General features: G+C 44.8%; 1 protein-coding gene across 1 annotated transcript in view; it reads left to right on the top strand.

The window, feature by feature from the left end:
* Window positions 1-25,022, top strand: part of LOC122577742 (LIM domain only protein 3-like) — a 70,878-nt gene extending 45,856 nt beyond the window's left edge. Inside the window, exons 5-6 of the mRNA XM_043749267.1 lie at window positions 14,949-15,105; window positions 23,002-25,022. Of these exons, the coding sequence (XP_043605202.1) occupies window positions 14,949-15,105; window positions 23,002-23,160 (316 nt within the window). The 3' untranslated portion in view covers window positions 23,161-25,022. The remainder of the gene's footprint in view (window positions 1-14,948; window positions 15,106-23,001) is intronic.
* Window positions 25,023-25,848: the final 826 nt, after the last annotated feature.

The raw sequence follows: 25,848 nt of genomic DNA, 5'->3' as shown, positions 1-25,848 counted from the left end.
GAGCTCCTGAGATCTCCTTTCACGATTATATTCAAATTAAATGCGGGAGTCTGACCGGTAATATACTGCCACCAATTTAGCTACAACCCCCCGGAGGGTGGTTCGCCTTACCTCGTTCGCCGACCATCCGACTTTAGTGGCCTGGAAGAATCCCAGGAACCCGCTGTTTCTATCTATTCTACGTTAATCGTCCGTGGCAAAAACGTAACCGCGTCCAATGGGGGAAAATCTTTCCGGGTCGCCCCTCTGCGGCCACCCCCCGTAAACGATGCCGAAAAATCTCATAGATCGACGGGGACATTGGTAACCGTACACCAAAGGCATCGATCGGAAGAGAAATTTCGATAACGGGAAAAACAACACCGGTTGGACTTTTGTGATCGCCAATAAATGCGCGGCAGACAAGGAATTTGCTTCCGGTTTTCGATGCAAAGCTTGCCGTATCGCGTTCAAGCGCCGCTGCATCCGAACAGTGGGGTTTCAGTTGCACCATTTTCAATGGTGATAATCCGACGTACCGAGGGCCTCGTTGCACGAACCGAACCAGCTTTGTCACCGGATAACCTAGACTCGCATTGCCAGCTCCGGTAGCGGCAGCGATAGACCCCCCCCCCGTCTCTCCCCCTTTTCCAACCCCTTGTCACTCCTCCTCCTACTCCTCCTCCTCCTCCTCCTCCTACTCTTCCTCCTACTCTTCCTCCTCCTCGTGTTCCACCCCCTTTTGGCAACCCGTTTCATCCCCTTCGCCGAAACTGCCTTCAGCCGAAAGCAGCCCTGTGTAGTTGAACACTACGGACGTGCAATACTCCGCCCCACTCCTACGCTCTCTATCACACACGATACACAAACTCGTGGTAATAGACGTTCCAGCGCGATTATAAATGAAACGCGTGACACGCGGGATCGAATTACTTCAACGATCAACGGATTCTCTGGCAGAACGATGGTCGCGCCGTGGGAAATCCGGAGCTGCGCGCTTCCACCGTAACGAGCTGGTATTTGTTTCCGTGCCATCAAAATGTGTATCATTATTCATGCGTTTCGTTGTTTCGTGGGTCAAAAGAAACGCGAACACAGAGATGGGAAGAAAATTCAGCAGTCAGTCAAAAATGAATCAATTACGCAGAGGTATAATTTTCTTTCTAGGAAACGTTGTTTGGTCGTACATCAAATTAAACGGACGATATGGACCGCGGTTGATAGAGAACGCCGTCATACCGACACGATCGTCCGTCATGACAATTTTACGACTACGCGTGTATACCTTTGTGTTACATAGATGCCACCACGACGCAGCGCACGTACACTCAAGCTATGCGCGGTAATCGGAGCCAAAAATTCTCTGAGTTTAATTGAACGCGATAACCGATACAAATCGAACATTGCGGTCAAATGGCAACAGGTTCGGTAAAAGGCGCGTGGCTAGACCAAAGATATCAAATAAAAGATCACGATGATCCGACTGAACGAAGAAAAAAGACAAGTCCGTGGAAGACTAACAGTATTTTGGCACTCAAGCTCGAAGTAAAAAAAAAAAAAAGTGAAATACGTTATACGAGTGAAATCGATATGTACACAATAAGAATTAAAATGGAAATAGAAAAGAACCATCCTTAGAATCCTTACTCTTGTCAATTTCTAACTCGAAAATTTCCAAGCTAACTCGAATAGTTCCGCTACCGAAGAATTCTTTTAGCAAATAAAATTCGTCAATATCAGCGGTACTCGATAGCCGGGAATCTTTATGCGAAACGTTAATCGATCGCGCAGTCCGTGAACGTGGCACATTTCACGCAGCCGGTACGGATTGTTCGCCGGCGGTGCTTTTGGCGCTGACAATACCGCAATGCACAGGTTGGCCTAATAAAACTATGATCGCCGGATAAAACAGTGCAGTGCATGCTGGTAATTAGCGGTATACATAAATCATTGGCAACGTAGCACGTAAATGCATACACACACGCCAACGTGTACCCGCGGCCACACCGTCACCCATTACAAACCCCCGCGCACCCTTTCAACCCCCGACAGTCGAGCAAACGAGAGATCTGTGTGTATGTATAATGAGCTACGCAATGTTGCAAACTTGGCCCGCGTATGCGACGCCACGCTGAATCTTTGCTTTTTGTTAGATTCGTGTCGACTTAAATAGAGAAACGAGTAATACCTTTGCACCAAGTCGAATAAACGAAAAATTCATACTAGCTTTTTGTACGTATCAGTGAATATGCGATATGCAGGACGATATTCGCAAGAAGTTTCAGTTTCTCCGATGAAATTCGAACGATTTTTTCATCGATAAAAGCGAATAATGGGAAGGACGAAAAAGATCCGTTGTAGGGAAAAATGGACGAGGCAGAGATATTGCTCTTAGCTTCGTAATTAATTCGCAGTTGCTAACGACGCTTGCGCCCGTATCGGTGTCTAGACGTAAGCCTTGGATTTTTGAAGCGCTCTCATGCAAAGTGATGACTTAATCTCTGGTTTAGGGACCTTGTTAGAAAATGGACGTGGCTAAGCCTCGCATGGCTTAAACGGGGCATTAAACTCTTCCCGTATAAGGTGTACACATGCCCTATATCACTCTGACAAGTTGCGATTAGTTCGCCCCGAGTAATGCGAGCTTACCGCCTCAACGATGCCTCGCGCTTTCTGCTTTTATTTTAATATTTTATCGCATGCATTGTCGCCTGATCGATTTCTGCGTGATTTCAGACGAGGACGAAACATCGCGCGTATCCCCAACAGGGAACGTAGGAAGTGAACTAATGGAAGATTATCGCCAAGGACGAAACTCGAATAAAAAACGTGCGATTTTGTACAGTTTCCCGATGTCTCGATCAATGGGACTTTTTACTTCCATCAGCCTGGTGTTTTATTTCTCACAAATTTTCGGTGATATTTTAAATATGAAATAGTGGGTGTAGAACGAAAACTGACATTTATATCGTTCTGTTAGAAAAAAAAAACAAACAAAGGGGGGAAAAACAATACGCATAAATTACATTCGCACCAGCTGTCAATTCGGACGGTGATATTAGCGGATCGCGGTGTTCTCCAGCAGCGATACGATAGGCGGCAGATATGGCTGCATGCAAAAGTAGTGAACGATCACCGGGGGCGAGAGCTGCATGCGTGTCGGGGCGTGCGTGCGGTATGAAGCGCGCACGACAGAATAATTAACGAAACATCAAATTCCGTTAAACGCGGGAAATTAATCGAGCAAACACGAAATTAGCTGAGGCGAACGGTAGATACGCGGTTGTACACGCGCAAAGATCCCTGCACACCTATATACGCTTCATATTATATACACACTGGCGGTCACACAGATATGCGCGTATTTGCGTTACGTGGCCGCCGATAAAACGATACCGAAATTGCCGCACCGCGGTGAATGTCGTTATAGAAATTAATGCGATTTCCCTCGGGCTATCTACCCCCAGCTTAGATTTACTATAACCATAATCGAAATATAATCGAGTGCATCCGCGATGCCAGACGCGTGAAACGCGACTCTTCGTGTGTACGCGCCGCTTATTCGTCCGTAGTCGTTGCGTTGCGCCTGTTGCGAATCCTGTTACGAAATTCCTTCCGATGCGTCATGATGTAAACTACCGGAATGGTTCGCAGCTTATGCGTGCGATAGTAGCAGACCAGACGTCCATCGTCCGTGCTCGAGCCTCGTGTTTTACAAACATTTGTTTTCATGCAGCGGTGTGCCTGCACGTTTATAAACAACGCGCGGCGTGCCGCGAAATGTAATTCTTTTTCCCCTGTGCATGACTCGGCATGAGCCGAGCCAATTAGGGAAAACTGCGCGTCGACGGTCGCGTTGTACGCCTCTGCACGATATTACCGAAGCGAAACGATACGAAACATGTTCGACTTTGTAATCGGGCTCGGTCCTTGGGAAAATAACGGGAAAGCGCGCCGACATTAGCCAACGATCGGTATGGGAAAGTGGAGGGGAGAAAGGCACGTATACATGTAGATGGGGTTACGAATCGAGCTGATGTTTGCGTCAGACTCGAACGCTTTGTCGGTTGACAAACTCGACGTGCGCAATGTAATGTTAGACGGCTTGTGTAATCACAGAAACGCGGTCTACCCCTTAATAGGAAACTTCAATTGCAAATTAGTTCGTGGAACTATGCGACGAACGCTTTAATAGCCAGCATGTGATAATATCGGGCGAATTTACGTTTGTCCGCTAAGCAAATTCTTCGAAAAGCGGTGGTGGATGGAAGCGGTGGTGCCGTTGGTGAATCGAATACGAGAGCCAATAAATAATGAGAGCGCGGGAGATCGGCCGCGCTCTCGCGCGTGACCGTCGATAAAATAATAATTACCGGCGACAATGCGCCCGGTACAAATTGCCCGTTAATTTTTGCCGATAAACATTCGTAAGCCCGCGTAGAAGCGAAAACCGTATGCACGCGACGCGTAAATAATGGTGAAAATACGATCACGAAAAGCGCGTGTACCTCTACGCGGACACGTTCGATGTGCGAATGGCACACACTGCGCATATGTGTGCGTGTACCTGTGCACGACGCGGTCGAACGTGCGGCGCTGGAGGTTAGCCTCGGCGTAAATATCGCTAGACAATAATTTGGGGTGGTTATTAGCGATAATAAAATGCCAATTTATCGAACGATGCCTTTCCCACCAACATCCGCGATTTATAATCCGTATTCTCGATGCTTCGTCACGATCGCGCATCGCAACCACCCAATGTCCAGCTATTATTCACAGATGGAAAAAATGTGTTGTACGTTTGCACGCGTTTAACAGAATCGAAGATGCAGGAATCGGTGGTTTCGTTCGGTTCTGTACGGTTTAAATGTCTGTACGGTTGCTGCTCATTATGGACCGATAAGCCAACAGGGGTGAAACAACACGGCGTCGACTGTCTCGGGCAGGTCACAATGAAACTAAGGCGCAATCTGAAGCCCCGTTTCTCTGTGACACATTGGTTTCTGAGTTACCGAGCGTCTGTGTCAGACACCCCGTATCTAGTGGGCTGCAATGGAGTTAGACGACTCGGTATAATATCACTTGTCACGTCCAACGTCAGTTCGGAAACCTAGACTATTCGGTTGCTATACGGTTGCAATAACACTGACTATAGCTAAGCGAGCGTATAACTCGCGCCGTCCCCAACAGTCTGTTCGTTCGCTTCGTCTCGACAGTCGTAAAGGAAATAACATTCCTGAAATTTCGATGACACTTTCGAACCTTACTAATCACGTCGCGTCTTAATACGAAAGTATCTTTCATCGAATATCGATGACTTTTACAAACCTTTACGGTCGTTTTATAAAATCAAGGTAAATCGACATATCGCTATCGAATCGATAAGAAAAGATCTTTATAGACACGTCACAGAAAGCTAGATTACGATAATAGATGGGCGTCCATCGACGCAACTTTCGAGAGGAAGAAGGTGGTGCTGGGAGCAGCTTGCGACACGTAAACCTCATGGGTTCAGGGTCCCGTCCAGTGCATCAATTTCAACTTTACTCGCCGTCTCCCTGTTTTTAGAAGACGCATTTTCTTCCACTTAACTTTCCCGGCGATAAGGGCAAGCTCTACGTCGAGGACCTGGCGGCGACAGGACGAGAGAGAAAGAAGACCAGGGGTTCGCGTGCAAAGTAAAGTTGTTCTTTAGTTCGTTAGGTCGGATCTACCGACAGCCAAGGGAGGCTGCTTTTCCGCTTTACTTATGAGACTCGAAGGTGAAAAGATAACCTAGCAGCATTATTCACCGCTGGAAAGGAGCTGCGGTTGTTACAGCTAGGTTTAAGGATTCGCCGATGGCAACCTGCTGACGTAATACAATTTGATCAGCCCTCGGTCCCCTATGTTTCCCTTGCTTACATCGCTACAGATGGAAGATTACATCGTTGCAAAAACTTCAACAAAATACAGTAGAACCTTGCTTATTCGCACTTCGTTTATGCGAAGAAATTAACACTCGACTTAAAACATACTACTTCAGTTACACGAATGCGTACTCTTACAACGACTGCAAATGTTTACGGAGTATCTATAAGGAATATCTATATCTCGGATATTTTATATACTTTTGCGTATTATGTGCATTTTGTATGAATATACGCGATGGTTTGTTCGCATCGAGAATAAATTCAACGCGTTAAAGAAGGAACAGCTAAACGCGATAGAGAGGCAACTGGTCCGCTTCAATTTTCCAAACATTATGTTCCTTTTTATGAAATAGTATAGGAAGTACTACTAGTATAGGGTGAATAATTTGATTATTCGTCTTGACCTGTTCGGATGAACGATCCTGTACAATCTTCTAAAACATTTCTTCGACGATAATGTGACGATAGTCGTCGGACGACTGTCAATATTCCGATTACACATATATTACGCAGGCATAGAACCTTTTTGTTTCGTATAGTTGGCACTGTCATTATGATCTCGTTAAAGAGAAAGTTTTGCACAGCTCATCACAAGGGTAAAAGAGGATGCCCAGGGGCCAGTCTACGGATGGGCTTCTGTTCGAGGGTACAGGATGGATTCGAACTCCCAAGGGTGAAATGGCTCATTCCGACGCACTTATCCGGCGCACGCCGTAGATAACCATAGATTAATGGGGCTTGGAGACTCGAAAGGCGACGGAAAGAGACAAACGAACGAGAGTCGAAGGACGACAGAAGGGAATGAAAGACCAAGGGCAAAAGCGAGTAAAGACATGTGTCACGGAAAAGAGGAAAGAGGAAAACTCGATCTATAAGAGAGGGCGTTATACCTTACTCGGCGTCCTAGCTGATTTATTGTTTATTGAGAAATATGGCCGTTACTTTGCTCCTAAGAATTAACTCAACTCTCTTCTTTCCTCCTTTCATTTCGAACAGTTCAACGAACTTCAATCGGGGAGAACGAAAAAAAAAAGAAAAAAAAAAAGATACGCGACGAAATACGAAACGGTTGCCATTACTTTCACCATCGGACGAGAATCGATCAAAGAGAGAATAGCCGAACGATGTTCGTTCGCGAAGTTCGAGTCGGGATGAAATTTTCACCAATTATTAGATAATACTGTATTAATGCATCGCTATATATAGTCTTTGAAACTCCTGCAGCTTTACGCCAAGTTGATGGACTTTGCTTAATGCAAAGCCGACCCACAGAAAGGATTAGGCTAGCTAAGCCCGCTACCAGAACTCTATCTCTTCCTCTCTTACTGTTTCTCCCCTCTAGGATATTCAGGATATTCAGTTATCAAGAGCTACCGGTCAGAAGGAGGTACTGTTAGAAGTCAAACAAGCTGCCCTAAGCGAGATAAGGCTGTTAGTCAGACCTGTAAGTTATCGGATAAGGAGCTCATCCCGTGTTTTTCAAAAATAAGCGATCGTATTAAGGAAATTAACACGTACGAGTCCCGACAATACTCGTGATTGGCCATACAGTTTCTCTGTATGATAATAAACCACGGCTTACGCACACATTAACTCTGGCCAAGAAGTTCGCAGCCTGGTTCCTTGCACCTAACTCCGGACAAGATTTGGTAATTAAACCATGGCCTTTGCAACTTTGAATTATGCGTGTTCACGGTCCTACCCAGGAGAACTCCTAGGGGACCAATTTGTTGATTAAACCTTCGAAGCATCTTACATTCTAATTCCAAGAACCTCTGTTTCTCAGCCACCATAGGTATTCCAGGTATATGTAAAAAACTTGTCTATATTTCCAACTATTTTAGTATGGTTTTCATTGAAAAGACACTGTCGAAGAAGACTCGATCAACCTTACAAGAATAAACAAGAAATCTGAATCATCCAACGAGTTTCAGCCACTTAAATCGACTCCATGGATCTCTTTAATTGTGAGCTTAATTTTGGGGTTTACGTTCATAACCCTTGCACGAAGAGGGTCGCATTATTCTCCCGTGGGGTGCAATTTATTAAATCCGTTCCGGAATACGCTCGATTCGTATAATGCGACGCGGATTTCACGCTCGCGCGTGTAACAAGACGAGAAAGAACAACAAAAGTTAAACGAAACTAAAACAAAGAAAAAACTAACGGCACGAAACGGTCGAACGTTTGGCGGAACGTTGGCTTTCATCGCCCATTTCCGTTACACCGTATCGCTTCGAGTAAATGACTCGCACGGACTGCTTTGAAATTGATTTTAACGACAGAATTAACATCGAAACAATCTACAGTTTTCGATAGAATTACGCGAACGATTTGGATATTTTCCAGCCAAATTACAGGAACGTCAACACCATCGCTGGTATCCCTGTCATCCACAATGCACAACTATGCGTCGAGGGCAATGCCGCTCTCTTTTCGAGTGTAAAATTGAATCAGCGCTTTTTAAACGTCCCGCACGCTTACTTTTACGCGTTTCGTTGGCGCGTTCCTGTACGTTTGATGAAAAACATAAATCGTTCGCTCGGCCCTCGGACATACGTGAAATTTTCAAACTTATCAACGTTTCTGAACAAAACTAAAATATTCAAACATAAAATCGTCACAGTCTTTGTCTCGTTATCGATATGAATTATCCGAGATCGCGAATCGTCGAGGTCGTACACGTAGATCAGTTCGTCTCGACCGTGATACCCGTGGATAGTCCAGACCATGGGCCAACTTGCCCGAAGCTGGCTCGTGAAATGACGATGAACGGAACCGAAACAAAACCTCGACAATGCCCGCCGGTTACAGTTACGGTTCTACTGCTATAGCTGCTGGATAACTTCGATATTCGATATCGGTACATGGAAGATTTCGGAGTTGAAAGATCAAGCTTGTACCAGGCTGCTACGGGTTACTTCATGGTAGGAAACTTAGGTAGCAGCGTAAGTCATGTTTAACCCGGTTCCCCTTAGTGGCACGTCAGCTCGTAAACCAAAGTGACTTAGCGGACCTCGGACATCCACTTCCGGTATACGGTCTCTCGAATGCAACTGCTTCCCATTGGCCAATTCAAATTAGCCGGAGTTTATCTGGAATTATGGAGTACGGTAGCGTACTTCTCGACGATGCTCATCGATGAGCACGAGTACGTGCTTCCGAGCAGATCGATCGACTATGGGCCGCTGCCATAATTGGCAGATTCCCTCGTTATATTCACCAATTAAGTTCTCGCCTGGCTCTGCCAAAAACTGTTTTGTCAATTTCCAGCGGGCTGAAGGACCATCGCGTTTTGTTCGGCCGCCGTTGGAAAACAAACAAGGAAAAAAAAAAGGAAAAATCGATGCCTGCGAGCCGCAGGGGAGAGGACGATGTCTGTCCGAAGCGGAGTTTACATGCGTGCGTCCGACGCGTATGTGGGTTCATGCCAGCGCATTATAGTTCGTTGCCGTTAACTGGCAATTATGCAGAGTGGAAGCTTAGCCTTCCGAAATGGGCATCGATCGTGCCGACTATCCATACCGTTATGCTGCCATATCCAGCCAATACGCTTCCGCGAAACGGAGATAATCGCGCGTCGAATCGAAACCGCGATTCCTGCGCCTTTCAACCGCTCGTCCTGTACCAAACGATGGAAAACGTTGGAAACGCCGGAACGTTTCCTCCGATTCGGATGCTCTATCTTCTCTCATCGAAGGGACGTCGCAACAGGATCTAGAAAGACAGCGACGCGATCGACGAACATGGTTGAAGATTGACGAGCTTGCTTGGAACTCGATGTCAATTTCCAGAGATGAGAGCCCGCCAGGCTTTTCTCGCAGTCACCGGTGTCGCGGGTGATCCTAGAGAACTGATAAGTACCTGCTTCAGGCGAACGGTAGATTTATTGCCGTGCTTGTCGGTCTAACCTCTCGCTGCCACCCTTCCTCTTCAGTTCTATCTTTGCCCCGTCGCCCTTTCTCTCTTTCTCTCTGTTTCTCGTGTTCCCTCTCCCGTTTTCTTGGTATGGAACTTGCCCTCGTCTAGTTCCGCGACCGAGAACGATTCGTACAGCCTCCCTCTCTTCTTCCGCTTCCGACCAAAACTCGACTTCCGTTTTATTGGCGGAAATAATCTTTGATGTGATTGCGTTTTGCCTTGGAACTTTTTTCTCCAACCACGAGGGCGACCAAGCCGATCGATTTGTGATACGCGGACCCGATTCAACTTCAACAGCCGCCAACCGCTCTCGGCTCCGCATATTTACGATAATGCGTTCTTTTTTTACCCTCTATCTCTCTTACGTCGGAGCTCGTTACATATTAATACGATTTGCATTAGCATAACAGCGAACAATATCGGCGAGAAGGAACGATAGAACGATATATACAAGAAACTAAAGAGTTTAAAAGGTGGGAGACGAAAAATCGCGGCGATTCTTTCCCGTAAGGTAAAGAGCGATACGTAGCAATTGTTCGATAAGACAGAGGCTTTATAAGGCGTTCAAACGATGACGAAGGGACAGTGAACGTGTCGCATAGAAATATCGCAGTTTCATCCAGCCGATTCAACCCCTTCGAAACAACAAAGCCGCGTTCCTAAAGGTATCAACGACCCATCGTTGTCTTAATTTCCTTCGTAATCTAGGTTATTAATATAGCTTAGGGTCGGCGGCGCGTAATTTCACGCCGCATAGAAATTAATAGAAAGACGAATGCTCCCTTCGCGTACTTTATAGCTGAATACCCAAACGGAATATCAAATGAACCCTACACTGGCGAATTTCTATATTCGTTTTAGAAAATTTCACTAGAAAATTTCATTAGAAAATTTCATTAATTTCATTCTTTAAAATTAACCACCAATATTTTTCTTCGTTCGATAACGCGTTACGACATTCATCCTACCAATTAAAAAAAAAGAAAAAAGAAATCGTCCGCTGTATTCGAAGTCTTGAGCCCATCGGTTCGACGTCGATGGGATGCGTGACATGACGTAGGGCCCGTGAACATTTCCATGTCAACGTGCACCGTACGGTCGGACAATGAGTCGCGGATTCGAGACGTCGCGTTGTGTATTATCGAGTGGCATTCCGACGCGTCTCTGCAGCGACATTTAGATAGCGACGTCAACTGTCTACGGGGGTAAATCTGTCTTGGAAGCAAAGGCAGCGCACTTCCCCCAAGCGCCACAGCGACCAGCCCTCGCTACCGAACCGAGCGAATTCACTTCTGATCGAATTAGCGCGTCACAGTTCCCTGATACCCCGACAGTCTGAATTAATTAACAGGAGAACGCACTAGGTAAGCAGCCATTATCGAAATAAAGCGGTCAGATATGAGGTGGCATCGCGAGAAATAACCCGAAGGATCCGATGAATTGTCAATTTTTGCCTGTATAAATTTAAGGTGTTCTGGAAATCAAAAGAAATGAGAAGATACGAGTACTGGTGAATGAAAGAACAGAGTATAAAATAGACAAAACGACGCGTGTCTTTAACTTTTGAACCATACTCTTAATCTTTTTTTTTTAAGTTTTATCGTACTTGAAAATTATTATTACATCTAGTTATTATTGTATCTAGTTGTTATTTTACTTTTTGCTACCATAACAGAAATCCCAGCAATACTTTGATAAAACTAGTTACGATGGTGGCAGGAATTCTTACTGTTTCTTAAACAGACAAGACTACCTAACGTCATATCGGGAGAACGTCTCGACGCGAAGGAACAGCGTCTTGACTCCATTAACTTCACACTTAGCAGCACCTTAGAAACCCTGGTGTCGGCGGAAGATCTGATTAGGGGTTCGAGTCTCTGCTAAACGCGTTAGTCTCGACTGTAGAACGTCGAAGAGGGAGGGAAGGTGGAGTGTACAGCTCCATCAGGTGCTAGAACGGTAGCTCTGCGAGAAGCCGCTCGGGTGGGACGTTTGGAGGCGGGGATGCTTGTCTCTCCATAGTTTGATGCAAATTGAGTAGGAGCACCGGCAACTACCAAGAATGTAGACCCTTTCTCTGGCTCTTCTCTGCCGCGTAGGGATTCCGCGATCAAGTACAAAATTTATTCTCTGCAACCACCTTCTCGCCAACGTTGCACCACCTCCCACCTCCTAGTCTCAGGTCTTGACTACCGCCGAAGTGTTGCCTTTTGGGGTTTCTCATCCTACTGCTTCGACAACTCGCTCTGTTTGCCGACGAATCTCGGGAGCTTCCTCTCGACTTAGCAACGTCAAAGTCGAAACGCGGGGAACGGTTAACTGTTTGCAAGACAACCCCTTTGCAATCATCTCGTTCTCTAGTTTTCCTATGCGTTAATAGATATCAGGAAAAAAATTTCGAAACGCTTGGCTTCTATTTCTAAAGCTCTATGAAAAGAAGCTGTATGAAGCTGGACTGTTTTTTCCGAATACGACATTGCCTCGAAATGACATTGCCGCGAACGAGAACGTTTCGACGCCATTTAACGTCACTAATGCTCGAAGCGTTTAACATTGCACAGACGTGTAACGCGTATCTAGTCAGAAAATCACAACACCATTACGCTACGATCTCGTTGCTTCCATCCTTCTTCCTTTTTGTAGCTTACCATCATCCTCTCGCTCTAATGTTCCCTTTTTATGGCGCACGATTCGAAGCTGCCCCCGGGATCGATTTTACTTCGCACCATGGCACTTATCGTACCCCGTTACGGTGGAGCATTGCTTTTTATGGCGGTCCATGCTAGATGTTCCGATCGCTCTTCGCTTCTCTCGCTATTTTCTTTCCCTCCCGTAACCCTCTGCTCTACCCCACGCGTTCTTCCGCCTGTTTCCCTGTCTTCTCTCCTCTCGATCGTTTGGAATCGCGAAATTAAAAGAATGGAAAATCGAAGGGTGATCACCGTTCGCGATGTCAGTTACGGACACGAACAGATGCTATCTCAATTCATTTTTGATGACGCTAAATCATCCTGTCTGCTATCGATCGCGTTACGTATCGGAAACCGCTCTACGTTTCTTCGACTGAACGCGAAGTAAAGATCGTTGCTAACTCTGTCGCCATTTCCAAGGAATTTAATAGCATAATCTCGGATGACATCATCGAGCTCGAGAATATTTAGCCCGAGGCAACGTAAGAATACATATACATTTGTTGGCCGTTACTGGCGTTACGATTGCTGACCAGGCTCGTTTCGAATGCTGCAAATGCTCTGCATATTCGTGCAAGTGGCCCAGGGAGGTGCTGAAAAAAATCACGTCTGCATTTACATAAGCGCCGGTATAAACCACTCGACAGAAATCCCGACATAAAACTCAAACAGGATCCCAGCACGGGACAGCACATCCGTTGAATACGCAATGCCCGTATGTACACAATGTACTGTCCCTCCTCCCCACAAAAAAAAAAAAAAATGCTTTTATTATTCACCACTGAGTTACGATACTAAGATACACCCCCTACGTTTACACCTACGAGAAGTTTACGCGCCTGAACGATGACTTCCCGTCATCTGCAGACTTTGAGCTTTCAACGAGAATCGGATGGAAACAACGTACGGATATTACGATATGTTGGAACGTGGATGCATAAATATGGCATAATCGCGACGTCTATGGTTAGTAATTTGTATATATATATATGTGACAAACTTTCTTTTTGCAAGTTATTTGGAATTTTAATTATGTTAATCAAGACGGGATTATAAAGGAATTTAATCGATTGTAGAACAATCTGTTCTATGTCCGAACGATAATATCTTTTATCTGTCTTTGATCACGCTCTCTTTTGTTTTGCGGTGTAACAATTTTTCGTTCTTCTTGTCCCGAAAACCGTAAACGCGTGAGCAGAGCGAAAATTGAAATACATGCAGATTACGCCGAGAACAAATTTTAAAATCCTTTGTAATAGTTTAGAAATGTTAACAATCGTATTTTACGACGTGAATGGAATAAAAACATGAGATAGATAACGGAATTAAATAATAAGGACAACAGCGTTTCATTCTTGGAAGACAAATCGCGGAAACTGGCTCGTCATACCGCGGTCGATACGAAGTACGTATAACACTCTGAGAGCGATGTTCACGGCACCTGACGAGAATATCAAGGCGTCGCGGTATCCTGACAAAACGATTTTCGAGTCCCTCGTGGATCCTGTGAGGATCTATTGTGTTCGTTGGAAAGCAGCCACCCTTCGTGATCCTCGTTTTCCAAGGTTCTTTAGCATTTCCGGCGTATCGTCCTTTATGCGGACATCTAGAATTCCGCGCCCCGTTCTCTCGCGCGGTTACAGAAAAAATTGACTTTTAAGCCGGCAATAAAAAGGAAAAATGCGAAATCTTTGATTTTAGTAGCGCCTCTCCCACGCGTCTCTTGCCGCCCGTCCGGCGACAGTTGGTCGATGCGTATAACCCTCGCGGCAACCTTATTTCTCTTATATCGCAAGCCAAGCACGTTCGTACTTCACCACCATTTCGAAATCTGCGTCTCTGTATATAGCGTACAGCGCGTAGGATCAGTGGAAAATACCATGGATTTCATTCGTTGAATTTTAAATCACAGTTACCTGCGCGTTATCAAAACTCAGCCGAATTATACATATAGATGTTCCGTGGTTTACAATCTTTACAATGTGGATGCGTTAAAAACGAAACGGCCGTGGCGACAAAGTAAATGCTATTGGCGGATCGTTGGAAAAGACTTCGATTCCGGTATTCAACGTCTGCAAGGGGTGTGCAGGAAAGAAGGTTAGAGCAGAAATGGACTCGGCGGTAATCCAGGTACGACGTAGCGTCTGCGAATCGAGTGGAAATTTACATTTAAAGGACCTCGAAGACACTCTCGGAAGCTACGGAGTACCGGTGGCGTTTCGCTGCCTGTTTTTATTTTCTCGCAATTTCCTCGACGGAGCAGAACGGAAAACGGTCTTAAAAGGAATTAGCACGCTTTACTACTCCGCCTATCTCCGACAACTCTTAGCCGAAATTTCTTCAAACCTCTGCCATTTCCCAGCCTCGTCATACTAATCCACGCTACTCTCACTACTTTAACGAAATGCCACTGCGTAAAAATAATTTCATTTTTCTCTGTTCCTAGATTCTGTATAGGCGACAAGTTCTTCTTGTGCGAGAACAAAATCCTGTGCGAGAGCGACTACGAGGAAAGACTGGTTTTTGCGAACATGGCGGTGCATCCGCCATCGACCGCGACTCTGGCGCACATCAAGAGACAAGTGATTCATCTTCAACCACAGGTAATTAAACGCTTTGAACATCGAGCATCCGATACTTTTCAAAAGCAGCGTCACGCGTAGCGATCATCGATTACGCTTAGTCCCGCGATCTACATAATCCTATGGAATACCACCAGTTGACATCCTTTGACAGCGATACCGCTATAAACGTGGTCGATATCCCTGTTCTGTCGCAAAATATGTATGCTGACCGTGCAAGCGTATCGCTTTCAGCCGCGCGACGCTGTCCACGTCGCTGCTTCGAATCTGCCGGAGATTACGATCATCGGATGTTCTGGAAGGTTCAAAACTCCTTAAGACGTAACCCCTTAAGGTGGGTTAAAGTGGCAGGTCGCTCGTCCTGACCCTCTCGACAACAAAGGACTCCCTCGGGACTTCAGCTATGCTTTACCATCCCGCCATCATCTTACGAGTTGGGATATCGCGTGTCCTTATTAATTAAGCTCGTCCGTTAAGCAAGCCTCATCGCATACCGTAACTATCCATCCTCTTCACCGGGACTGGAACGTGCGAAAGAATTTACTCTTTGAATAAGGATTTGACAGCGTCTTAAGTGGAATTACCCAGCTGAAATTCGTTGAAGAACTCGTGCTGCCGTCGTCGGGAAAAATGTCCTCCGGAACGAAACACCAGCGAGTATTTTAAGATCGACAAGAAACTGTACAGAATTTTTATCCGTAGAGTAGATTCTTCGATATATAATACATATATACATAATACATAATACATATATACATATATATATATAATATATAATAAGCAAAGTTTTGCCGTTTTCTATGGATAAAAGGTAAAAGTAACGACTCTTGTTATCTCGATAATCACAGAGGGTTACTTTGCCTTGCAAGTTGGAATTTTAAGCACGTTGATTGATGAAATGAATTTACGAACAATGTCAGTCTACTCCTTCTTTCATAAATGAAAGATAAAATAGAAATTATTATTCCTTAGATATTATCGAAGACTACTTTCCATCTACAAGTTATTTGAAATTTTAATTATGTTAATCAGGACGGGATTACAGAGGAATTTAATCGATTGTAGAAAAATCTGTTCTATTTTCTATGTCTGAACGATAATATCGTTTATCTGTTAAATATCTAAAGGTATGGTCGTCTTCCGATAACCATAGCTACTTTCCAAGTTGGAATTATAAACTCGTCGTCTAGTTAAGCCGTTTGGGTTTCTTGATTATCTTAAGACAACAGTCGTGCTTCGAAACAGTACCTTAAGCCCTTACCGCGGACCTCCGCCTGCCTGACCCAAGGTGGATCCGATCTACTTAATCCGATCTCCGTCTTGCAAGGATGTTTACGTCCCTCTGCATGCTTGCGTCACGTACCATAATTTACCAAGTGCAATATTTACCGATCAACTATCGTCCGAGTTGTTGTTATATCTCGCACAGGAGCCACGATCGACGACGCGAGTCGGCACGATATATTTCCTTTATAAAACTCATACAACGCGAGCTACAGGAAAAATAAACGCATTATGATTATAATTTTTCAATTAAAGATCCAAATTTCCTCTTAAATTCTTTCTCCAAACTCGATCGTGTAAAATTACTAACCAAATTTTGTTGGTTCAACGTTCCCATAATGAACATCCTGAAGAGTATAGAAGCATAGCGGTACAAATCTACTACCAGTAAATAGCAGGTAATAATTATTTTAAAATTTCATAAATTCTAAATCGTAAATTCTAAAATCGGATTACCAACACCAACGCTTTGCTTTGACAACTACTTCATTTTTAGTAAGCCCTGTCTTAATCCTGTCTATAGAAGAAACGATTCGCATAATTGCTGGAAAGTATCGTTAAGGAAGTTTCAAGACAAACTTTTAAGAGTGGTCGAAGAGGCTAGATTGCCGGTGCACACGCTCGAATTGTACGCATGCACAGAATAACGAGGTCCCCAAGCCGATGATATCAGACTCGGCAGCGTGTACTACTTATAATATGCAAATTTTCTCCCCTTAACCGTTCTGCCGGGGAACTACGTGTAATTCAGGGGTTGCTAACCCTTGCGACTCTATTTCTACACCACGTAAGTGTTCATGTTCTCGAACGGTAGCCTGCTACGCGCGTCCTTCGTTTCCGTATGCGTGGCTCGTTCCTCGTGCGTGAGTGTTTAGTTCAATTAATATCGGTTTGCACGTACGGCTGGTGAGCCAAAGTGGCAGCGCGCTGTGGAATCCGCGTGTTGGACAGAAAAACCAACGGTGGCGAGGAAACGTCACAAGGGAAAGAGGGATTACGTGCGAAAGTGGAACTGGTCAACGATTGTTTCTCACGTACTGGAAAGAAACGTCGCGCGCCACGTTGGAACGCGTAAATCGCGGTGTCCCGATCGCACGGAACTGAATCTTTTTCTTTCTTTCAAGCGACACCTGAGACGAGTCTAGGGACGGCAATGAACACGAACGTAGAAGAGAGACAACGTTGGGAAACCTCGAAGAAAGTAACGCCTGACGTAAAAGCGTCGCTGCATTCGTTACGCGATTTCTCAGGATCGTACAATTTTTCGTGGATCGATGAGTCGGCTGTAATATCGATTTCATCCGAGGGTTTATGACTGAGGGTTATAAATGACCGATGCCGTGAAATAACGGTATGGCGGACTAATGCCAATAATCGACGCGGCATGCTAATGTAGTTTGCGCATCTATTACGTTAAGCCTGATGGATCTCTCTTGACATGTCGTTCCTGAAGCGTGAATACCTTCGATCGCAGAGAACACCCCGAAGGTGTCTGCCCCGGCGACATCGAGAGCCGTTCTATTTCCTCCGGTGAATGTCATTCTGACATTTAGCATCTGAATGGAAAAGACAATCGCCGAGACAGCTGGTCTCCGGCGTGAGTTTGACGCGGTAGATAATGTCAGGTTGCGAATCGTTTCGCCGCGCGTGTTTCTCATTAAGTGTCACGAATCAACATGGCGCTAGTACGTTCAGATTGGAAACCAAGATTGTCATCGGCGATGCTAATTTTCCAGATTTACACAGCTACAGATCTATTCGTTTTATTGCCGTAATATCGATCAATGACGTGTCGTTACGAAGATATTCTCAGAGCACGTTTCATTCGACTGTATAAAGATCGTGGGAACGGATTAGGCGGAAACGACGATCAACAGGAGTTAGGGAGGAAAGGATAGGATAATTCGACCCTTGGAACAGCCGGCTCGTTGGTGGAATTAAACGTCGCGACGGAATGCAAAGTGGTCGTGCTATCTCGACTTGACAAAATCGAGAGCAAAGAGGGGCAAAGAAGGAGGCGCTAAGATTCTTAAAAACCGCGAAGAGGGTGCGCATCCAGGCCGTGGCAGCTGCCACCCTTAACGCTTCTCCTTAAGCCGTGGCTATGGGAATGGCGAAGTTACCTCGGCCAAAGGAGGTGGAAGGTAGTTTTTCTGATTGCCTGAGAACGGACAGCTGTCCCAATCTTTCTCAGCCGAGCACTCGGCAGCCTCATCGGCTCTTGTAAATAACGCCTGACCGTGCAGCGTTTACGAATAACTCGAGCGTGCCAAGCGATCCTAGGTAAACCGGTAATGGAGGCGAAAAAGGGAAAGGAGAATGGAAAAAAATACGACGGTCATCACCCTCGATAAATTCAATTACCATCGTCCCTCGAACAACCGCTGCTCCGTTTCTACTTCTCTCTCCACTCTCCGCCAAGTGGAAAGAAAACGTCTCGTTGAAAAGAAGCTCGCCGTTCATCTATCAAACGTGTCACGCGGCTCTTTAAACGCGTTTAGGAAAACCATTCGAGAGGGGAGTTTCTAATCGATTTGAGATCGCTCGTCTTTTTAAGGCATCCCGGCTAACTTCGTTTCAACGGCGCGATATCCCTTTCCCACGGAGACAACTGTAACGCGTTTAAAAATTGGCGAGAAGTCTTATTTTGATCTAATTTTCCCCTCGAGACTCGAACGGAGAACGCGGCGTGGGAAAGGGATACGCGGCGAAGAGGTCGAGACGAAGAAAGAGAGAAGCCGAACGTAACGAGAAAGAGAGAGAGAAACCGAAGGGAAGGGAGTTGGAAACGATTATCTGAGTTTTAAAACAAACTCTCAAGTGTCTGCAAAGTCCTCTGCGAATCAGAGGGTTGAAGGGGGTGGAACTAGGGAACGGAGAAGGGGAACGATGGAGAAGGAGGTTGCGGAAGATAATATGCTAATGCCAAGACGGAGACTACATGGGAATTTAAGAGGATCAATGTGCAGTACGAGATTCGTACGGCGAATAAGGTATTACAACGTCTTCTATACTTCTTCCAGGCGATTAGACCCTCTAAAGTTCGCGGAACGTGCACGAGGAACCTGAATTAAATTAAACTTCCGAATATTCGTCATTCTTACCGGGCGTAAGTGTACCGAAGCATAATTCGCTGGGTGAAAACATTATCTACGAATCTACCATAACGATAGAATTAATCTACTGTTGTAATATGAATTCTTTTAAAATAATAACGAAGAAAAAGGAGGGAACTTCCGTGAGACATCGGGCGCGTATACGTATCGTTTTTGTTAACAAACGTATTATTAGATTCACGGTACTCGACTACATTTCACATAAAGCTTCCGCCTAGACCTTTGCACAATACACGCGGAGAAAGCTCGCATGGGAAAGCCCAGCTTGCGAGCTTATGTGAGATTATGAGTTTAGTTACGAAACAACGGAACGCTACGTGGCCTCTACTCTCTTTTGTAACGATTATTACACGTAGCGCGTGGTCTTACCTGCGCGTTCACTTATCCGCGACAGAGGACTCAACCATCGTCGAGTTTATTTAGACCGACAAAAATAGAACACGAGAGAGAATCGTAAAATATCAGTGGAGACGTTTTTACCGCCTAATAACGCAATTACACCTGCGATAATATAATTTCACGTTCTAATAATAACGAACACGCTTCCTGTTAATTGAGAATCGCTAAGCGTGACTCTGTATCTGACGAGTAACTCTGGAAATCCCAAATGATGAAGCACATTAAGGAAATCCTACGCGATATAATAATCCCTGGTAAAATAGCGAGGTTCACGGCATTCTGTTCTAAATGATCCTCCTTCGATAAACGACGTGGCTAATTCTCATCTCGTGCTTCGGGCGGTGGATAGCCGGGCAAGGATCGTGGTACCGGAGCGGCGAATGGTGTAGAGGGTGGCGCTAATTTTTGCGCTTAAGAAAAGCAGCACTGTGGAGGAACTAGCTTGCACCTGGCTGTTTCCCAGCCGCGGGAGATCAACGGACAAATGACACGCGATTCTCGTAGCTCCCCGTAACCACCGACAACCCCCCGATGCTCCGCATTTACCGTCAGTTACAAACTGCCTTCACCTTCTCTCGTCGAGTCGCGATTAATGTCTTATTCGTGGCCGAGGCGTAAAGATACGTTTACTTTGGCGTAGGAAATTTCGCAATGGAGTTAATAAAAATAAATTCCCTACTGTCTGATGTACCGAATTGAAAGAAAAGCACGCGAAGGATTTGAAACGACGAATGTATTAGAAATGGAACGAGTTAAGGGAAACGTTGAGCTTAAGTGGTTGTGGATCTAAAAGATTCCAGACCTATTAAAGTAGAGTCAGATAACGTTCAAATTATGATCCGAGTGCGAACTCGATTTTACCTTCGAAAGAATCATCTACGTTCGTAGAACTTTGCGTTCGAAGGCTTAAGTTGAAGAATCCTAGAATTCCAAACGAATCTCGGTCCTCTTTGAACTTAAATATCTCCACGAGTTTACGATTCCCTCGCAAGTCTATATTTCGAATGTTCAGGATGATTTTCACCCGACTCTTATAAATCTAGCGTCTAGAAAACCGAATTTCATTAAGTTACGATGATTTCTATGGAATCGTATAGATTTGTTATATCAGGATCTACAAATCTAGAACACCATGTGGTTCGAAGTCGTATTTTTCACGAGACAGTGTCTGAGATGTAAATGATCTGAAATCATCTTCGAACTTTGTCGCCGTAGAATGTAAATTATTTTTAACGAAACCTACGCTCGAATGACTTCATCTTACTAGAGTACATACTATTCTGTGCCAGCAATCTGTATCTGTGTAAACGATTCGCAGAGCGCGTGCCGTTTGATTACAAAGACGGCAGTAAATCCACGGGACAGTAATTCCTTCTCTGGCAATTGTAGATAAAACTTGAATAAGTCATAGACTTAATTTAACCCGTGGTACCGACCAACAGCGGTCCGGAGCCTTCCACGGAGATTTCTTAATTACGTGCGGGCTTCTGGCGGGGATGGGGTGAAAAGAAACAGAGCAAAAGGCGAAGAGGAAAAGAGATAAAATGGAAGGGCGTTTGTATCGAGAAGAGAGGAAGAAAGACGATGGTCCCTCGTCGGCTGGCGAAAAGCTAAAAAGGGTTTCCCGTTGCGGCAAGAAGATTTAGAAATTCTTCCAGAGGAGAAAGTCGCCCTTGCAACGGCGATAAAGCATTTCTTCAACGGTGCTTTGTCATTTTTATCATAATTATTTACGGGTTAATTACTCGCTCCCGTTGGGGCTGTGCGAATTTTTCTCCGTCAGTTGCACCTTAGATTTTCCAATTAAAAACGGCGTACATATTTCAACTTTCCTTTTAAAGCGTGTATCGTATTCGAAAGAATTACTAACGAGCCTTTATTTTTCTTTCCCTAACGCGCCCCCCTAACTGTTCAGCCACTTTGTGGACACGAAAGTTCACGCGCATGAGGGAAATCATGAGAATGGCAGGTTCGTTCATCGTGCGAAAGTTAGCATGATCAACTCGCGAAGTAAAATCATGGTAAGGGTGGATCTCGTCAGTAAGGGCTGTGCCGCACGGTCTGCCGAATTTTAAGCCTGTATAATTTAACACCTTTGCCGGCGAAACTAAGAGAAACTGATGGTGGAGGGAACAGCGGAGCTAGAAATACCAAGTTTGAAGTTTTCAACGCCACTTATCTATCCTAGCGGCATCTCTTGTTCCCCGTGGTACCCTCTACTTACTACTTCCACGAGCACTTCTTTCTCCCTTTCCCCCTCCTTCGTCGTCGTTCCGGTGGATATGGCTTGCAGATAGAGACGGCTAAAGACCGAGACAAGTGGCACGGAGAAAGAGAAAGAACAGAAACGAAAGAGAGGATATCGAGAGGGAAAAGATAGGAGGGACGAGTGGAAACGCCCAAGTTGAGTTGCTCCGTCTGAGCTGAGATACAAGTTCGTTCTTCTGGCCTTTTGTTTTTGGAGTAGAACCGTAGAGACGGCGGAGCAGGAACAAGAACACCGTGTCTAAAACGAATTCGTTAGTGGCATCAACCCCTTTCACTGCGCGAATACCTTCCCTTCTTTCCAGTTTTAAGTCTCTGTCGTGAATAATTGCTCGAATCAGATTAAGGCGTTGCCCGGTCGATTGATTGCTAATGTAATTAGAAGGCTACCAGTTTCTATCCACCTTTACGCTATCGTAGATTCGATTTAACAAAGCTTCCAAGCTATCCTCTTCTGCAAAAAGATTTTAACGCCAGGACTAGAGCGGTCAAACGACGAATAACATAATTTTTCATACTCGTTTTATTACAATGGCGAATCTTTGGACGTTTGAACGATGTTTCGTAAAATTAAATTTCTCATTGATTATATGTAAATGAAGCTAGTTCTTTTTCCTTGGATTTCTTCTTTTTCGTGGATTTTTTCAGGTAACTGATGATATCTACCATTTTGATTTCTTTCGGACAAATTTTATGCTTTAACAGTCGTCGATAGATCTAACGTTAACGTATAATATTACAACCACTCTTCAAAATGCCTCCGACCAGTATTCTACCTTCGAATTAATCCACACCGCGTGGAATCGTTGTCATTTTTGAACACATTATAACTTTGACGATTTCTGTCTTTCAGATCATGTCTCCGGGAGGCCCGCAGAGACAAGTAAACGGAGAGGCGACCCATAACCACAATGGATACGCAACGCCAGCGAGCTCGAGCGCCCATAACATCCTAACCTCCATGAATAATTTAAACGGTATCAATGCACAAGCACCTTACGATACCAAATGACAAACGAAGTAAGCGCCGACGTATCGATCGTATCACAAATGCGTTGCCAAATTCGTTTAACGACACGGACGTCTTCTATCATCATTGCCGCTATCGTAGTAACACTCGGAATGTTCGCTTGTTACTGGAGTCTCAAAAGTCTGCTTACACGTTCGAGATTCGTTATTAAACAACAACCAAGAACGGTCGTCGTTCTAACGACCAATAGACGAACATCCGTAAAATCACGCATAGACAAAATGTTAAACACTTTCGCAATAGCAACTTCTATTTCTCTAAAATCTACTAGATGGTACTCTAATAAATAGATGCCTGTTACATCATAATTTCTAACGAATTTCAATGGATCTTGGAATCAAGTTCATCCATAGAAACGACGTGCTGATTTTAAATTCGCGTTTGAAGTTATCAAGATAAACGTTAAGACGTATTTTATATCATGGCGTAGCAGGTGACCAGACTCTGAAGACTGTACGAGTCGACATGAGTGGAATCATTGGTGCTGTTTAGAAGTTTAATTGCTCGAATTTCGCAGGCTAAGGTAGAATATAAAAGTCAACAGGAAGGACGAAGTGGCCAGCGAACAGAAGAGCAAGGGAGAAAAAGGGGTTGAAGCAGGATGAGGTTAGAACGCGCGAGGAAACAATGCGGGTAAACCGAATGCTCAGGGGTGATCAAAGTTTGGCTGTTCTTGTAGTCGACTTTGCTGTCCGTTGCGGGTAACGCCGGTAAATCTAGCTTTACCGGACTACCGGACCAACGAACTACCGGAGGTAGAACCGGAGGAATAGCCAAACGCAGTGAAATTGGTGAGCGAGGTTGGCTTGGCAGATCGGATCGGTAGCTCCGGCTTCGCCATCCAAGCTAGTCAGAACCAACCTCGCCACCCCCCTTGGGGCTCATACGTTAGGGGTGACTTAAGCATTGTTTCAACTTCGAATCTCCCGGTAGAGGGCCAGATTGATGTCGCGAACTTTTCCGTTGCCTTATTTGCGAGTCAGATAACGAGGCTGAGTTATGCCGAAAGTTCTCTCTTTCTCTCGGATTGGCCGGGGCCGCTATCAGAAACGAGCAGACCGGCCGAAGAAAATGTTTTATTTCCTTGATGCCATACGCTGCGGAGATTTGTCGGTGGCACGCCTCCGGAAAAGAGTTTCACGATCGCTCGAACGATAATAGGCTTACGTCTGTCGGATACGATAATTTTTACGGGAAACGAACAGTTTTCCATTTCCAATGAGAAAACAGATACGACTGCGATTTCTTTCGTGTTCGATCTCTTTCTTATCGACGATTACGTATTTTATCGCGTGTCACGATGAAAATACTCGCGAGCGAGCCTATGATCGTTCTATCGTTTTTAACGAATTTTTCTATCGGAACGTTTTGTTTTGTATTTTGTAAGCATAACGAATACTTCCACGATACTCTACGATTTTACGAGTACGCGCGTAGTTCCTAACGCTAAGCGTCTCTGGGACGAAAAATGAAACGTAACGATCAGTAAAAAGGAAAAACCCATATCGTCTCGTACGACTACTAACCGATTGTCTAACCAAATTAACTCGTATAGATTACGATTAGCAGTGACTGTGGTAGGCGATCTCTAGTCACACTATCGTTACCTACATCATCGAGTATGCTCCCTTGACGTACATTGTATCCAAGCAGCTTGTCTAACAGGGGGGGGGAAAAAAAAAAACACCTAGTCCATTTCGTCTTAAACGCTATGTACGATGCATGTAAAATCTTTGACCGAGAATACGTAAGGAAGTGTGTACGTTCGCTAGTATAGATATGTTTTGTATCATAGTTCTATCATAGAAATATTAATTAAAATAAAATTACTGTTTCGATGTTAACTGTGTCGTTCTATACACTACCTGCCTAACCTCCCTAACATATAGCAAAGAAATTAGGAAAACGCGAACGTCTATGATATTGATTTTGTAACTTTAAAGTCAATTCTTCGTAATATCTTCGCATCCCCGTTGCTGTCCCGAGATTTTCCCTGCGTTTCTCGCATCCTTCGCGCTTCCTCTGAATTATTTAAGGGCACTACGTGATTGGCCGACAAATCCGATATACCTCAATAATTTACCAATCATACGCAGTCCTTTGTGTTTTATACGCCACGTTGCGAATAAATCGCATTGCGTATTCAGGAGAGCGAGATCCAACTCTATTCGACTGTGAGCGCGAACCCTCGCTGTATTCGCCTCGAGAACAAAAAAAAAAAAAGAAAAGAAAAACGGAAGAGAAGCGATGGTCTAGGATATGAGAGATCGAAAAGGGAGCAATTTTGAAGGTACCGCACGAGGTTTGCTGAATGTGTCAATAATATCGAGATGGTAGAAAATTTGAAGCACGAGCTAGTACGGAGCTTAAAATAATTTCCCCTTTCTTTCTCAACACAATTTTTCGCGCAAATAGAAATTTCTCGATTCTACCGAGAAAATAACGCGATTTCGCTCGTAAAACACAGTCTGATTTCGTCAGAGAAACGGCTTATCTGGAATCGAACGACTGCGGCAAGTAAACTAAGCTGGAAACGGGTGGTGGAGAGAGAGCGGGCATTCGATGTAAATTGGCAATTTTTCCTGTGCGACCTACGGTAATCATTGGCAATTAGACCGACGGACTACCGATAAATGTTATTTATGGCCGCGATTATCCGCGGCGCACCTA

The sequence above is a fragment of the Bombus pyrosoma genome, linkage group LG2 (assembly GCF_014825855.1).
Source record: "Bombus pyrosoma isolate SC7728 linkage group LG2, ASM1482585v1, whole genome shotgun sequence".
Lineage (NCBI taxonomy): Eukaryota > Metazoa > Arthropoda > Insecta > Hymenoptera > Apidae > Bombus > Bombus pyrosoma.
This window is presented reverse-complemented; position numbering and strand designations above follow the sequence as displayed.